Source organism: Oenanthe melanoleuca, chromosome 3 (assembly GCF_029582105.1).
Source record: "Oenanthe melanoleuca isolate GR-GAL-2019-014 chromosome 3, OMel1.0, whole genome shotgun sequence".
Classification (NCBI taxonomy): Eukaryota; Metazoa; Chordata; class Aves; order Passeriformes; family Muscicapidae; genus Oenanthe; species Oenanthe melanoleuca.
Window position 1 is genome coordinate 51,629,367 of NC_079336.1, and position 17,122 is coordinate 51,646,488.

General features: G+C 37.6%; 1 protein-coding gene across 1 annotated transcript in view; it reads left to right on the forward strand.

The window, feature by feature from the left end:
- The window catches only part of LAMA2 (laminin subunit alpha 2), a 330,175-nt gene that overhangs the window by 291,866 nt on the left and 21,187 nt on the right, over positions 1-17,122 (forward strand). The window contains exons 48-54 of the mRNA XM_056488060.1: positions 3,090-3,249; positions 5,143-5,267; positions 5,839-6,001; positions 7,946-8,090; positions 9,858-9,996; positions 14,154-14,274; positions 16,467-16,685. Coding sequence (XP_056344035.1) covers positions 3,090-3,249; positions 5,143-5,267; positions 5,839-6,001; positions 7,946-8,090; positions 9,858-9,996; positions 14,154-14,274; positions 16,467-16,685 — 1,072 coding nt within the window. The remainder of the gene's footprint in view (positions 1-3,089; positions 3,250-5,142; positions 5,268-5,838; positions 6,002-7,945; positions 8,091-9,857; positions 9,997-14,153; positions 14,275-16,466; positions 16,686-17,122) is intronic.

Consider the following 17,122-nt stretch of genomic DNA (forward strand, 5'->3'; position numbering starts at 1 on the left):
AGTTTTATTCATTTCACTCCAATAGTGAAATTCTCCAAATTTCCTCTCAGTTCCAGCCACAGGCTTTTTCAGACAGACAGGATGGCCTGAGCAGCTGGTGCAGGGCATCTGCTTAGCATGAAAGCATAAGATGAAATTCTGGCCTTACTGAATTTTGCCATTGCTTTCAGTGGTGACAAGGATTGGCAATGATGTGGTGTTAAACCCACCACAGGTTGATAGCCATATTCTTAAGAATCCCAAAGGGCCCTAAAAAGAAGAGGTGTTGTGGCATAGAGATTTGAAAATTCTCAAGTTTACTTGGCATTCTAAATGAAATCCAAATATGAAAAATCTGACTGTTGAGTAATGACCAGAGATGGTTGGTTTTCACCTGCACCAGAATTTCCAGTTAGTTAGACTAAACTGAGAATTACTGCATTGCTTTTCCAGGGACACTTTTAATTTTGATCACCTTTTTTATTTAAAGCATACTGATCCTTTGCATTTTATTGTATATTCAGATGTTATAATGGAAATACCTTGAATTTTTTTAAATTGAATTGAAGTAAAATTTGTTTATTCCTATAGGACTTTCTAAATTAATTTCCTATACTTTGATGGTACAGAAGTTTAGCAAATGTCACTTACAAGTTACTTATCTGCTTACAGAAGCAAATCTGATTGGCATCAAGAACTGCAATCAATCCAAGTATCAATGAACAAAGGAAAATCTGGCATAACAGTATATAACAAAATTATTTAAAGCAGATTTATAACATACAAATAATGTCAATTTTGTGAGGCAATCAAATGGATGAGAGAATATTTTTGAGACTCACTAGATCAGTGTTACTTGACTTCAGCAGGCTTCAATTAGGAGCAGGACCTGATTAGTTGTGATTTTAATCAAGTGTGCTAAATATTACTGTTGTTTTGATTGTTTGTGACAGAGTTTTAAGCTGTGCCCTTCTTTTGAGGACAAAGGATGCCTGAATCACAAGTTCACTATAGGCACATCCAGTTTAGTTCAGCAAGAATTCAGTACTGTAGCAAATATAAGCCATGCTGTTCAGTGAAGACTTTCTGTGCTTTCAGGGGGTCAGGGAGCAGAGTTTACTACATGGTAGTTTAATTTAATGCTGATGACTTGCTAAAGTTGTCTCATTTATATCCTGCCTCTCCTTAGGAGAACACACTGCATGTCATTACACAATTTTTTCCTAGAACTGTAGAATATGCTGAGTTGGAGGTACCCATTAGGATCATCAAGCCCAACTCTTGGCCCTACCCAGGACACCCAAAGAGACATACCATAGACCTGACAGCATTTTCCAAACACTTCTTGAATTTAGGCAGTCTTGGTGTTGTGACTACTTTCATGGGGAGCCTGTTCAAGGCTCAGCCACCCTCTGGATGGAAAACTTTTTTCTGATATCCAACCTGAACCTCCCCCAACTCAGCTTCATGCTGTTCTCTCAAGTCCTGTCACTGATCACAGGAGTGGAAATCAGGACCTGCCCCTCCATTTCCCTTCATGAGGATGTTGAAGTCTGCAGTGGGGTCTCCCCTCAGTCTCCTCCAGGCTGAACAGACCAAGTGATCTCAGCCACTCCTCATAAGGCTTCCCCTCCAGACCCTTTTTGCTTTGAACATGGCCCTGCTTTGGACTTTTCTCTAATACTTTAATATCTTTTTTTATAGTGGGGCACCCAAAACTGTCCCCAGCCCTTGAGGTGAGGCCATCCCAGTGCAGAGCAGAGCAGGACAATCCCCTCCCTTTCCCAGCTGGCAAAGCTGTGCCTGATGCTCCCCAGGTCATGCTTGGCCCTCCTGGCTGCCAGGGCACTGCTGACTCAGGTGCAATTTGCCATCCACTGGGATCCCCAGCTCCCTTTTCATAGGGCTGCTCTCCAGCCTCTCATTCCCCAGTCTATACACACAACCCCATCCCAAGTGCAGAATCCTGCACTTGCCCTCCTTAAATTTCATATGGTTGGTGATTGCCCCTCTCTCTAGTTTGTTGAGGTCTTTCTGCAGAGCCTGTCTGCCCTCAAGGAAGTTGGCAGCTTCTAATTTAGTGTCCTTTCAGTGTCAGTTTGCAAATCAGCCACATAGTGCTAATACATCCTCTGTAATCCTCCAGTTTTACAGAACTATCACTAGAACAGTGTCTTCCAACCTTGTCATGCACAGGGTAGCAATGTCTTTTTGCTGTCAAGTTAGCCAAGATCTTTCTTCAAGCTCCATTGTCCTCCTTAAATAAGAGAGAATTATTTATAGAAGAGATTCCATTGTGAGCATTTCAGTCTGTTTGAAGATGAAAGACATCCATACTATTTGTGAATTATTATACACCCTAAAAAGTGTCAGTCTGCTCAGTGACTTTTGCATTATTGCACTTGAGTGTTTTTAAACTAATTCTGATTTCAGCACAATATAGACTGGAAGTGCCAATAACTTTCAGAAAGCATCACATATCAGTAGTTTAAAAAAAGTTTCTAACAGCTTTTAGCTTTACAGGAATTATTACTTTTATCCCTTAAAGGGCTTTACATCAGTAAACCTTCTGCTATAAGTTGCACCTTAGACCCACACAAGTCCATGGGGATAGAATTCATCCAAGACTACTGAGGGAGCCACTTTCAATCATATACCAGCAGTCCTCTTCACCTAGAGATGTCCCAGATGGCCTCAAACCAGTAAATGTGAGACCCATCTATAAGAAGTTTCAGATGGAGGATTCAGGAATCATAACTCTCCACAGTGTGTTCCTTCTGATGTAAAAATATGTCAGCAAACTCCTTCCCTGCCAGTTACTACATTAATACAATCAAAGGAGTTGAAAACTGATGTAGAAACTGTTCATAAATGGCAAAGTCCATTGCTGTTGTGTTGCCATCAATATTTGATGTGATTCAAAGGACTATGAAGTAATATTCTTAAACACACAATGGGGTTTGTACCTGTTCAAAAAGCAGCCTGACAACTCCACTGCAGGAAATGCAAATTCTGTTAAAAGGCACCATTTGAAATAAAGTTTTCCTGTGTTTGGTGTAACTACTGACTTTGTATGCTTAAATTTTTTTTTTTTTTTTTTAAATCTCTAGGACTGGGAAAAATGGCACAATATCAGTGCGAGCTCTGGATGGTCCTAAAGCCAGCATTGTGCCAGCCACATTCAGTGCTGTCTCCCCACCTGGATATACCATTCTGGATGTGGATGTTAATGCTGTGCTCTTTGTGGGTGGTTTAACAGAAAAAATTAAGGTAATGCCTTTCCTGTTGTTATTGTGTTAGCTGGCCTTTTGTGTGGACAGATTTTATTATTGCTTGAAATAGAAATAGTAAATTTTAATATGCTGGTGTCATTGTAGTAGGTGCTTTTATTGCAAGTAGCACACTTGCACTTTTGAAAGGTTATTGGGATTTGCCTAGAAGGAGGTGAACAGATGTGAGATCTCACTTTCCATGATGTTACCTTCTGATGAGAAGCCCTGTAACTGATGCAGCATTTAGCCCAAACAACTGATTCCTGGGTAGATGGATTCTTTACCTTGGACACACTGCTGCCCTGACAGGCTTTCAGTTCCTGAGGGACAGGAGCTCATTTCTGCTTCCATACATTTCTGTTCTCCTAACAATGTATATAAGAGTATATTTTCCCTTGCATTTGGGGTTTTTCCTTTGTTATCACAGTATCACTTCCTCCTTTGCAGTCTGCTTTTGGTGTTTCTGCTTTATTTTCTTTATTTTTGTTCCAGTTTGTTCCCCTACAGATAGCTGCATCGTACCCCTGATCTATTTTCTTTTTTTGCTCATTTTTCTGGTGACATCTTCTACCTTGTTAAACTTCTAGAGATGAATAGAAGATGTGTGCCAAATAGAATAGATGGAAGTCTTTAAAAAATTATTCTCCAATGAAAGCTAATTGGCACTTATTTTCCAATGGCATTCTTTACAAAACAATTTATTTAACTATTCTGTTCCTGATACATATTTTAGCATTTGAAAAGAAGCTAACATTTAGACATTCCCAAATAGTGAACTCACCAAACTTTTTTTACTCTCAAGTTTGTATATGTCCTCAAGTACTAAAATAACACAATATGCAGAAAATTTGAAGTGCAAAATTTGATATCAGGGCAGCTGTTTTCAACCTCAGTAAGGGTTGCCCAAATATTTTCTGAAGAACTCTTTATTTTTTTCATTTTAGTCAGGAAAATATTCTTTTTTTTCTCCAGGTAAATAAAGGCAAGGGCAACATTAGGAAGGCAGTCTAGTTCCAGTTTGGTATGGCTGGTACACTTGCAATGTAGAGTTTTAAACACTGTCTGATTTGTTTTGTTCAAATACAGTCTCTGAATTAAAATATAACTTCTTTTTTTGGGGGAATTTCTGTCATCATATGGTACAATTGTAAGGTTCACAAAATGAAGACCTTAACCAAGACTTTTCTAAAACTGCAGCTCTCTGGATATTTAATCAAGGTTGCTGGTATATCTTAGGCCCCTGACTCAGAAATCTGCTTTTTCATATTATTGGGGTTTGGAATGCTTTAGATTGGTCCTAAGGTGTTGTTCACATCCCATTTTGCATGTATTTCTGCAGTTTATCCAAAAAGAAGGTTCATTTTCAGTTTTTAAAAACATCTTTCATTTGACTTGTAGACTGTGACACTTAGATGTCATGAATTTCTTAGAAGTGACATTAAGTTCATACTTGTTGCTAATTAAAACCTATCCAATCACCCTGGGAAATATCAGTAGCACATCAAGTCTTTTAAGTCATACTTTTCCTTGAGTATTTTCAAATTGCACTTCTCCATGTTCTCTTGCAAGATCTTAATATTTGTAATTGCTGTAAAAACAGCAGGTGCTTGTCTATCTCAAATAGCTAAGTGTATAGATTTTTTAATCAGCTTATATTGATGACCTGAAATTTAATGAATCAGGGTATTTTTAGATCATTTTTAGCAGAGTATCCTGTGTGCTGGGTACACAGTACATTTAAAATATTACAAAACATCTTAGTGGAGGAGTAATGATTTTATCTAGAATTTTATATGGCGTTTATTTTTATTATTTTTGTTCCAGTTATGTTTTCAGATGCAGTAAATCACTTTAAATTCAACTCTAAGGATGTTTGTGTTTTCTGTTGCAGAAGTCAGATGCTGTAAGAGTCACCACCTTCACTGGCTGCATGGGTGAAACCTTTCTAGACAGCAAACCCATAGGACTCTGGAATTTCAGGGATATAGAAGGTGACTGCAAAGGGTGTGCCGTCAGGTAGGTTAAGCACTGACTGTTTCTTGTGCTTCTTTGAGGAACCTGTCTGCAGTGACATTACATTACATTTGGTGGCAAGCAGCAGGAATTTCCACAGCAGCCATCAAATTCCAGTGTGTATGCAGCAGAAGTTAGGTTGCAATTCCATGGAGAGGAGAAGCAGCCAGTCTGGGTTGTGAGTGTGTCAGTGAGTTATCAGAACTGACCTGCTGTGACAGGGCTGACAACCTGTAACCAGAAGCAGTCAAAGCATGAGAGAGCATGAGAAGCACAGTGAACTGAGTCTGGCTCATGGACAGCTGTGTGTGGGTGCCTGCACTTCTTCTGTGGCATGGGGCAGAGTGCAATGCCTCAAGGTGGCTTCCACAGCCACCAGGGTAGTGAGCAGAGATGCCACGAAGGAAAGGTGTTTACATTCTCCAGATAGAATGGGAAATCCTGTCAGTGGGAGGTTTGATAAGGCATCCAGCCAAGTTCAGGAAGACTCCCAGGAGCTGTGCCCACATTTCCCTAGCCCTGCACTTTTTAACTTCACATGGCAAAAGAAAATGGTTGGAATTGTTCTTTCCAGCCCACAGGTGGCAGACAGTGAGGGAACGGTGCAGTTTGATGGTGACAGCTATGCCATGGTGAGCCGCCCCATCCGCTGGAACCCCAATATTTCCACAGTCATGTTCAAGTTCAGGACCTTCTCATCAAATGCTCTGCTGATGTATCTTGCTACTGATGACTTGGTAAGAGCAGCCAGCTAACCTCTACACTCCTTGCAGGTTTCACACCATCTTTGCAGGCACTGAATTAATCAGATCATGAAAACAATTAATAATTTAAGGTGCCAGTATCCTAGTATGATGTTGCCTGGTATGATGCTTCAGTGCTGGCCAACTGAAGACCACATTATAGTGTGGAGGTTGACTACCTAATGTTTAGGTAGTCAACATTACTACTGATAATGTAGTATGAATGGGGATCATTATGTTAGTCTGGGTATAATCCCAGCTTTTCTGAAATTATTAATTGATTTTCCTTTATCCCAGATGTTTATATGTGTGAACATTTTCAATTGTGTTTGTCTATTCATAGTTTAAAATATCATAGTGTGATGGCAGGGAGATTATAGGAAGAGACAAGTCTTACATAGAAATCCTACTCATACAAAGGAAATGTTTATGTTTTATCAAGTGGATTTGTAGGGACACTAGTGCAACAGATGAGATGTAATAGTGATTGTGTTTTCCCAATATGTACAAATGGTGTCTCTTACAGCTAAAATAGAGAATATAAGCATTATTTTAAATTTGTTTAAGGTTTTTATTCACACACAGTATCAAATGTGTGTGGATAACAGGGAGAAATTATTTATAAAGACACCTGTCCATATCTGAATAACTCATCTTTGGCATCTCTGATTCAGACTGATTTGCATGGCTGACAGGGGACAGAGTTTCCCTTACCCTTTTCATATGAGGCAGAAATTATGTACAGCAGTTTTCACTGATGTCTTGAAGAATTACTGAGCACTTGCTATTTTACAAAAACTGTGTGTGAATCAGTCTCATTTCAGATTCCTGTATTTAGGAAGTAATTATTAAAATAGCTGGAATTTTCAAGGAGGGTGCTCCTCCTGACTGACTATAGCAAAAGCTAGACTTTTATTATGATAATGAAATATTTAGTTGGCTTTTCTAATATTGGAGGTACAATTAATGTCATTATTTTAGATTATTTTATATAATTATTGTTGACTTACTTATTTTTTCTGCCAAAAAAATATTTAATTGAAATCTCAAAAACACAAGCAGCTGGACCCTGGTATATTTTGTCTCTTATGATACTGTCCCACCGTATAAAAACTTGGATGCTTTTTCTAATGATGCATGGATAGACATGCCTAAGCACTAGAATACTGAGTTTGTTTCAGTTTTGCTCTGAGAAGAGGTGGAACTGGCCATGAGAAAAATGATAATAAAAATTTCTCTGGTACATTTACATCCTGGGTTATAGTTCCACCATTACTTACCTAATGGCTTTCATGCTGTCTGGTTCTCTGGCTATTTGCTTTGCTCTTTGTATCATGACAGCTCTTTTTCTGGAGATAGTGCAGCATATATCATTGCTCCAGTCAGCCATCTCCAGTTGCTGCTTGGATACTGGTGTCAGTGGTTGATGAAAATAAGAGCATTCATTGCTCTCTTTGTCTCCACTTCTCTGTGGCTCTGTTGCTTCCATAGATTACTCTCTGGAAATCTGGTGAAACATGCCCAGTTTACCATCTTCACTATTTTTGTTTTCTACCTTGCAAGTTTAAATCTAGCTGAGGTATGTAATAAATACATGCACTCAAAGCTGAGTATTAGTTTCAGGTAATTATAATGTCCATTTTTATCTTCAATCTAAAATAAAAGTATAGTATCCCATCAATAACTCCAACTGAGATGCCAGCAAAATTCCAACTAAATTAGCAATCTAAAAGAGAATATAGGAGGAAAAAAGAGCTTGGCATCAGACTTTTGTACATGAAAGTCCTGGGTAGTAAATGCATAAGTTGTGGCATTTTTTAAAGTTTGAAAAAGTCTTCTATGGTCACCCGGGATTAAAAAGAGTTTATTTAATATCTTATGCCTCTCACCAAAATAGACAAGAATCATAATGGTGTATCTAACCCTTTTCATTAACAGAAGGATTTCATGAGTGTAGAACTCAGTGGTGGGCGTATAAAGGTCAGCTATGATCTGGGCTCAGGTACAGCTTCAGTTATCAGCAACCAAAATCATAATGATGGCAAATGGAAATCTTTCACCCTGTCAAGAATTCAAAAGCAAGGTAAGTTCTTCTGGTGTCTGTGCACTACACCTAACCATCTAATTACAGAATTATAAGTAGGAATTATAAGTTCTGGTGGTTCAGCAACTTCTTTTGTTTAGATTACAGGCGTGTGTTGAGTTGTGAGTGATTGCATGGAAAACAACACTTTATGAACAGGTAGCCTATTTTTCAGGCATAGTCTTTTTATACAGTCATAAATTGCATTCTAAAATTTTTCTGACTGGGGAAAAAAGTCTTTTCATCAGTTCCCTGATGTTGTCCCAAATCATGAAATACACACATGATTTTTGTTAGGAGAGCAGTAGCTTTTATGCTGTACAGTCCTCTCATGCCCAGCATATAGCAAAGTGCTTTAAAAAAAGTGACTGATAGTACAGTGTAGCCAGACAAACACCACTACTTTATCTTCCCTAATGATGTGCATTGTGTCATGAGCTGAATCTGCATGGAAACAGCTGGGAACATCTCTGGAAGTTCTACTAATTATTTAACATGTTACTGGAACAAAATGTGAAGTGTTGGAATATGGTAAGATCATGCTGGTTATCATGCTGGCCTTTTTTTTTTTTTTTTTTTTTTTTTTTTTAGGTCTGGTTATAGGGCTGGTAGAATCTTACCTGAGCCAAATTTTTTTTTTTTTTAATTTATTTATGGCAACTGTGACATGCTTTTGTGGTTTGAATTTTTACTCCATTCTGAATCTTCAGGGTTACCACAAGCCCCTGAAAACATTCCTCTGCCTCTGCTCCTGCCCCCTGCAGTGCCAGCTCTCCACCTGGCCTTCACACCTGACACACAGTCCCTCTCCCTTGCCATTTGGCTGAAGTAGACTTGGGAGTTGGGACAGTGGCCAGAATAATTTTGTGATCTCACTTGCAGGTTTGCTATACCTTTAGAGTAGGAATGTCTTATTGCTAGCCAGTTATCATAGTTCATACTTAAGCTGAGCAGTATTAATATAAAATACAATGTCATGTAATTATCATTTATCAATAGCATTCAAACATCATGTGTTTATAAAGAAGACACAGGTATAGAAATGAAAGGGAAGTTAATCTGGTTTTGGTGGGGTGTAGCAGAAAGTCTGTCTATTCAATTCTCAAGGAAGAAAGGAAAGAAATCCTTTCTTTTCATCCCTATATATCTTGGGGCTTGCTTGGCATTTTTCACTGAATCCTATTTCTTTTATTGAAGTTTATATGCTCTATTAATCCATACATTAAAAGCACCTAAATAAGATGGTGTATGTAGCACATCATTGACTCCAGACTGAGATTGGACATGACACCAGCTGACTGCTTTGGGTTTGAAAGTAGTTTAGAGTGACTGATCACCAATCTCTAAGGCACATAATGACAGTGCTTAACAAACTTTTAGACTAAAAAATCCCATTCAAGAGGCAATCTTTGGACTGAGATCACAAATTAAATGCAAAATGATCTCTTGTCATGACTATGTCCTGAAGTGTTAGCTCCAAATTGCAGTGACACAAAGAAGGCACCAAATTGAAACAGGTTTAGAGAATATATAAAAATAAAGTGTACAGAATTGCTATAGCTTTTCAGGTTGTTATGGAAACAGAGGAAAGTTCAGCTTTCTTCCCCTGCCCATAATTGATAATGTGGAAATCCAGTATCTTAATTGTAAAATAAAGCCTTGCCTCTTCCCTCACCTGCTAACCCTTCAAATATTTTTCTGTTGGTTTCTTACATTAAGACATTGTTCATGATTGATATTTTGCAACTAATCTTAAATGTCTTTTAGCCAACATATCAATTGTAGACATAGACACCAATGAAGAAGAGACCATAGCAACAACTTCTTCAGGCAGCCACTTTGGACTCAACTTAAAAGGGCATGAGAAAATATATTTTGGGGGATTGCCAACCCTGAGAAATCTAAGGTAATGTGGCTCAAACCAATTTCTTTATTCTTAGTAAGGTGATGTAAATACAATGTAATCCTATTCTCTACATTTATTTCTCAAGTTTGTTTGCAGTAAGTGAATGGTGAATTCCCAATGTACCCTGTACTGCCACAGCAAAATAGTGCTTTATTTGCATATGGTTTGTATTTCACACAGCTCACCTTACACAGATGCAGTGGAAATGGAACTTGCAGTGCAGTACATCTTTCTGATTCTGTGGAAGAACTACGATGTAGCTGACTATTTAAGTTTTTATTTTTTTGATGCATAGAATTTGTGACTGCAAATTTAGAGAATTGGCTCAATAGCTTCACAAAATAAAGGACAAGTGTTTGCTTTGTTCCTGAGTAGAAAAATTCACCTACAGACTACTCCACATGGGATTACTGCTTAGTGGGTATCCATATTTTTGCATAATCAGTGTCAGTATACTTTAAATATGTATTAATATATTTTACCTAGATATAATTCTAAATTATTTGTAGATTTTAGTTCCTGGTCTCCTTAGATAAAATTCCTCTTGTATTTGGCACTTAAAGCGTATAGCATGATACTTTTCATATATTTAATCTAAACAGAATGAAATATCTTTCCTTCAGAAGTCTGATCCTGAATTTTCTACACAAATAAAATTCCCAGTAATTATTTGTTTAATAGTGCATATTAATATCTATAAATGTTAACTTCAGCATAAATAAACTAAAGAAATGGGATAACAGATTCTTGAATTTAGGGACTTTCTTTCATGGCTTTAAATAGACCAAAAAACTTACTTAAAGTTTAAATGAATATTCAGCAGTTTTGCAATGACAAGAACAAGAGAATTCTGTGGTACAATGAACAGATGAGCAACACAAAAACAGGCCCATTAATCTGTGTCAGCTTTAACTACATGACATAATGAGAGCCTTGAAGTGGTCTTGTGCACAAGGAACTGTTGTGTTTAAACCACAGGCTCTTCTGCCACTAAAAGAATGGACAGATTTGTTAATTTATTAGGATAATCATTGACCTCTGATGTCAAATCACCCAGCAATAAAAAGATCTAAGATCTATTTTGCTCATGAAATATAACACTATATTATGTAATTGTGAAATCACACCAGTGCATAGCAAAATGTCTAGAGCAATTATCTTCCACTTCCTTTGTGGCTGCCCAGAAAATCAGTGTACCACAGCTACTTTGACCTGTGGTAACCGTTCTGCCTACAGCTATGATTTGTCAGTGCCTGAGGCAAGATTAATGTTATGGCAAATTAGAATCAAAAGTAGTGAAAGGGGGATTAGGGCAAAGCTGAGCTACTGCAAACAATAGACACTGAGGTATCCATGACTTTGTAATTATCAGGTCGTGTCAGTTCTGCCAGATTCTTTTACATGGTTTGGTTTTGCTCAGGACCAGTATAGTATCAAGTTATAAAAGCACTCTGAGGTGTTACATTTTAGGCTAGCTGTTTGCAGAGTAAATCTCTTAATTGTTATAGCCTGGTAGCCTACATAGAATCTCACCTTTTATTATATGTTGTGTGTAAATTATGTGCACCTGCTTCACTGTGGGATGAACCTTGCTAATGAGTTATCACAGAACAACAGTACAAGCAGTACCGTTTGCTACAATTAATGCCATGTTGTTGTTTTCTTTTTTTGTCTTTCTTTCTCACCCCAGTATGAAAGCAAGGTAAAAACAATGAGATTATTTGCATGACTTGCATGTGTGTAGTTAAAGTGCAGCTTGCAAGCAGGGGTGGCAGCACAGCAGCATGGGCAGCTTTTAGAGCAGCTGCTGCACTAAGGCTCTCAGCTCAGCGAGCTGCTCCTGCCACAGCCAGCAAAGCTGCTCCCAAGGGCTCACCACCAGTTCCACGCTGTGCACACACCTACACCAGCAACTTTTATTTTCCTCAGGCAGCTGCTTGCTTCAGCTGCTTGTGACGATGCTGCAGTGCCTGGGAATTGAAGCTCCAGCCAGCTGTGCTGCTGTTTGGCTCCAGCCTCCGGGCTCTAGGAGCAGTGTACTCCCATGTGAGGTGCTGAGCTCAGGGGCAGTGAAGGAGTTACTGAGGAGAGCAAGGTGGAGATTTTTTTGTGGAATTTGTCACTTAAGAACAGGAGTATGAGGGTGAGAGGGAAAGTCACCTATTTCTAACTGCCTTTCCATTTTGCAACTATTTGTATGTGTTGTTTTGCCTTGGTATGCTCAGATATGAACTGATCTTCACTGCATTTTTGCAGCCTAATTCCTGTCTTGAATTGGAAATATACAATTTCACCCCCACACTCCTGCCTGAACCTCAGAAAGATTATTTCCTCTCGTGTTCTAGAAATTGCTGTTTGTTTTCCCTCAAAACTGGCCTGTCTTGGCAAAAAAGAACTAACAAAAAAACCCAAAAAACAAACCCAGAATTATGCAAGATATTAGTGAACTTGGACTTGTTTGTTGTATTTTGGAAAGGGAAAAAGGAAAAAAAAAGTCTTAAGAAAACATCAGGCAGTGTTTGGTGTTTGCAAGGAGGTTGAGCCAGACAACCCACAGTGCTCCCTTGCAATCTTACCCATTCTGTGATTCTGTGATATGGACTGGGAATTATAACAGCAGCTGTTTGTAACAGAACAGGATAAGGACAGTCTGTCACTGGACAAGGCAGGAAAGGGTAGTAGCAAGAATGGTTCCTGGATGGCAAAGACTATGGGCACCAGTGACAATGATAGCAGCAAAACTGTTCTGCTGGGAAGATAAATTCATAAAGGAACTGGAGAAGAGCTGGGGAGAAAAAAGGAAAAATGAAAGGTGAACATAGCTACTTGACTGTAAATAAAACAGCATATGGATCATTTTAGTAAACCAGATGCTTGCTTTAACTTATGCAGAGAGTACTAATTTGCCAGAGAATACATTACGCTTGCTCAGTTGGCTATAATGCAAAGGATGGCTTCCAGTGCCAAAACATGCAGCTGATTAGTATCTGTGCAAAATGGTTTTATTTTGTAATTAATATTCTTTACAATTTTTTCTTTCCTTCCAGGGAGCTGAAGTGTTTGTTGTTTCCCCAATTCCCTACCCCACCCACCTTATTTATTTCCCAAGTTAATTTTTCTCTCTTTGAGCTGTTCATACTGTTCAGATATTCTAGTAAATACTCGTGGGCAATATTTTTTAGTGAATTAAATAGTGGTTGTTTTGGTTTGGTTTTTTTTTGCATTTACTCTCCATGGTATCAATGGCAGATTTTTTCCTGAGGTGACTTTATATAGCTTTTCTTCTGGCAAGCCTGGCTCAGATGTTACCAGCAGTTATTATCTCACTCTGGTGTACCTGGGCCTGGGATATCATACTTTTGCAATCAGACATGATAGTTTTTGTGTTACTTTTTTCTCATTTCCTCTCATCAATCAGCTGATGAGTCAAACATGGAACTTGAATTCCATTACATTATTTTCCTGTCTTGGATGGATAGGTACATTCTGTAACAAAGCCAGGTGCTTTGTTTTGTTTAACTGCCTGAAAAACTAAGCCATATTGCTGTGTCCTAAGAAAATATGCAGCAGTGTTCATAAGAAAGATACTGGAAATATATAAAAATTTCAGTCCACTTGATTACATTCCTAAAGTGTGTGGGCAAAAACTTTATTCAAATATTTGTACGCTGCTGAAGTTCTTTCATTGGATCTAGCATGCAAAAAGAGGAACAAAAAATGTCTTCCAGTTAGGGTCTCTCCTTACTGTTATGATTTCCTAATTTGCATCTTTCTGCTTTGCCTAAGGAACAACAACTTCCTTATTTCATAGCTCTCTGTGTTTAACACCAAAGGTGATAGCTTTCCTTCACCAAAGGAAAAACACTAAAAACAAAATAACCAATCAAAAATGCTTAAAGAAAGAAAGAAAGAATTGAGAAGGGGACTGCTGTCGATTGGAGATGAGATGAAGCTCTTGTTACACCTTTGAGTGATGCAAGGCAGAGTGCAATGTGTTCTGATAGATTGTAGAAGGCAACATGTGTTTGAGTGTATGTGTGTAGTTAAAATAAAAATCAAGCATCTGTGCATCTGAAAGTGTATGTACGTGTGTCTGGCTGACTGTTCTCACTAAACTCTATTTTTGAAAACACATTGTACTTCTACATGTTTTTTAGGCCTGAAGTGAACTTGGAGAAATACACAGGTTGCCTCAAAGACATTGAAATTTCAAGGACACCTTATAACATATTGAGCAGTCCTGACTTTGTTGGTCTAACCAAAGGATGCACTCTAGAGGTTAGTCTGATTTCCATTTATTTTGGCCCTAATGTTTATAAAGGTTTTCTGGTTTCTGATTTTATGGCATAGTAGATTAATTGTATACGGTATATTCCTTAGATAGGAATCTAACCTTAAAACCCAAACAGCTGAATTTAAGAGAAAGAAAGATGAGTAAGTCTGATCAACAAGTAGACCAGTTTTTCAGATCCTGGCTGCTTGGAGAGTATCCCTGGCCACTTGTAATATCCATATCCCTAAAGGGTAGGATATTTTGAACTGCTTAGCAGTGATTTAGCTTTGTTTCAGCTGACTAAAATGGTAATTATTGACATTAATGAGGATAGGCCCTGACAACACTGCAAAAACTAAAAAAAACCTGATGCACATAAACCCCAAGGATTTAATTTTTTAAATTGTTATAATAAAGTCATTCACTACATAAAACCTCAGATATTAATATTTACTGTCATGAGCTACCACTGAGCTGGAAGGCACATTTCTTACTGATCAGTAAGAATGCACAAAATTTGTGTTGTTATTTTAGCTTTAAATGCATCTATTTTCAGTTGTTGCTGCTTGCAATTAACAGCCTTTCAGTGCATTTAGAATTCAACGAATCTGATCTGAAATTTGGGAGAAAATTTAGTAACTTTCCATGGAAAAGTATTTTTATATTAAAAAATATTTCCACTGACATTTGTGTCCTGATAAATAGTTTGTATTTCTTCCCTGGAAATCTCTACTATTTAAGATAGTTTTGTAAGCAGGTGGAAGATATCCATCAGATACCATGTGTACCATATATCTGATATTCCATATCAGATAACCATTACAGTAAATCCAAATGAGTTCTTGTTAATCCCATGCTCTCCAAATATTTTTTTGCAAAACATTAAACTTTTACTTTGAACAGCATCTGGAACTTGGTCAGGCCAAAATAAAGACAAGGGCCCTATTTTGCTGTGTTTATCCATTGTGCCTTTGCCCTTCATCAGTGCAAAAAGTGCACAACAGTAGGACTCAGACAGGATATTAGACCAGATTTGTTACGAGATCCCTATTTTCAAGTTTGTGGTAAAGCTAAATTGTAAACAAGCAGATTGTTCAAATGCTTTTAAATCTTACAGTTTTGGCTTCAGCAAAAATTTGATAGAGAGATTCATATTTGTTTTGAGTATATTCTTTCTGGAAAAGGAAAGAAGGATAGTTGTGTTCATTTTCTTCTGTTGCTATGAATCTTATAAAATACTTAGCCCTTCACGTTATTTTGTAACACTTGTGGTTTCAGAGTATGAAATCTAATTGATTAACCCTTTTGTTGGAGAAATAAAATATTGTAAATGTACAAAACAAGACGTAGGAAAATTAAAAAGAAGTGAAGCAAAGGTAAAGGATAAAGACTGGATATGTATTCAATCATTTAAATGTCCTCAGATTGCCAAAGTGAGCACCACCTGCAATTATTTTATCTGGCATAATTTTTTATCTCTAGACCTGAAAACAGTTCTACTGTACTGAAAAAATGGTGAACTGCTTTAGAAAAAGTCACTGTTTCTATAGATTGGTCTTCCACATCTGGAAGAATACATGAGTTGGCAGTGGTGACAGAAAATCTTTGGGAGTATGTACTGATTTATTACTTGATGACATATTCTACTCTTTAAATTGTGTTAATGGCTACCAACATCTGAAGAGTTGGGCCATGTGCAACAAGTGCTTAGTTTATGACTCTGAGTAACCAAGAAAGCAGTGGAGCTTAGTGGAGTAATGAAGATTAATGAAAAGTATTTTCTCAGGACGTCTGACAAATAATAGAATCTAGTTTGCATTCATATTGGGTTTTATTACCTATTGTATAGATTTGAAAGCAAACTCCAACTGTATTAGCTCAATGGAAAACACACATATAAAATAAAAACAATCTTGAGCAGTTCTTTGTCATCCAAGAGGATCCATCGACATAAAACTGGAACTTTGCCTTCCTGTAAGACAGGGTTCCACAAATACAGTAATGATGTCAGATGTAAAGAGATAAACTAGTGTTTGCAGAACACTTTGAGGACTAAATTGCTAAGTGTTTATTATTGATTTCTATCTTTTCATGCTTGTTATATTTACATAGTTTATTTTTTACTTCAGAAATCTTCCTGTGCATTCATAATCTTGCTTTTAATTCTATTAATGCACTTTTCCTGTCCTTCCTACAGAACATTCATACAGTCAGCTTCTCCAGGCCAGGTTTTGTGGAACTGCAGCCAGTCTCCTTTGATGTGGGCACAGAAATCAATCTCTCCTTCAGCACCAGGAATGAGTCTGGGATCATCTTGTTTGGCACAAGTGGCACCATTGTTCCCCCCAGGAGAAAGCGCAGGCACTCTGCAAGGAAAGCTGCTCCTCTGAAGAGGAAGCGCAGGCAGACAGGACAGGTAAGGGGAGCCTGGCAAAAGATTTTAAAAAATCCCCACAGATCTACTGAACTGCCACAGTTTGTTTCAAGACATACTCAGATGTTTATGTTTAAGTTAAAATTCAGTTATTTGGAATAAATTATTTATATTTATTATTATATTCTTTATTTGATGAAGAATCTAAAAGAAGCTCAGAATTTATTTTTTTTGTCTTGGGAAAATTGTTTCTCTTACAGATTTACAGTCATGCACCCATTGCTTGTTGCTAAGCAGCAGATTTGCCTTTGTATTATATTCCAAGTTGGGTTTTCTTAACCAAACCCAAATATTAGAAAATACTGTTCTTCACTCATTTTGAGGACTACTGATGCACTATTAATGCTTGGAAACTCTCTCAATCCTTTTCACAGAGACATAAATGAGGATCATTCTTATTTCCCTGAGACTAAAAGGAA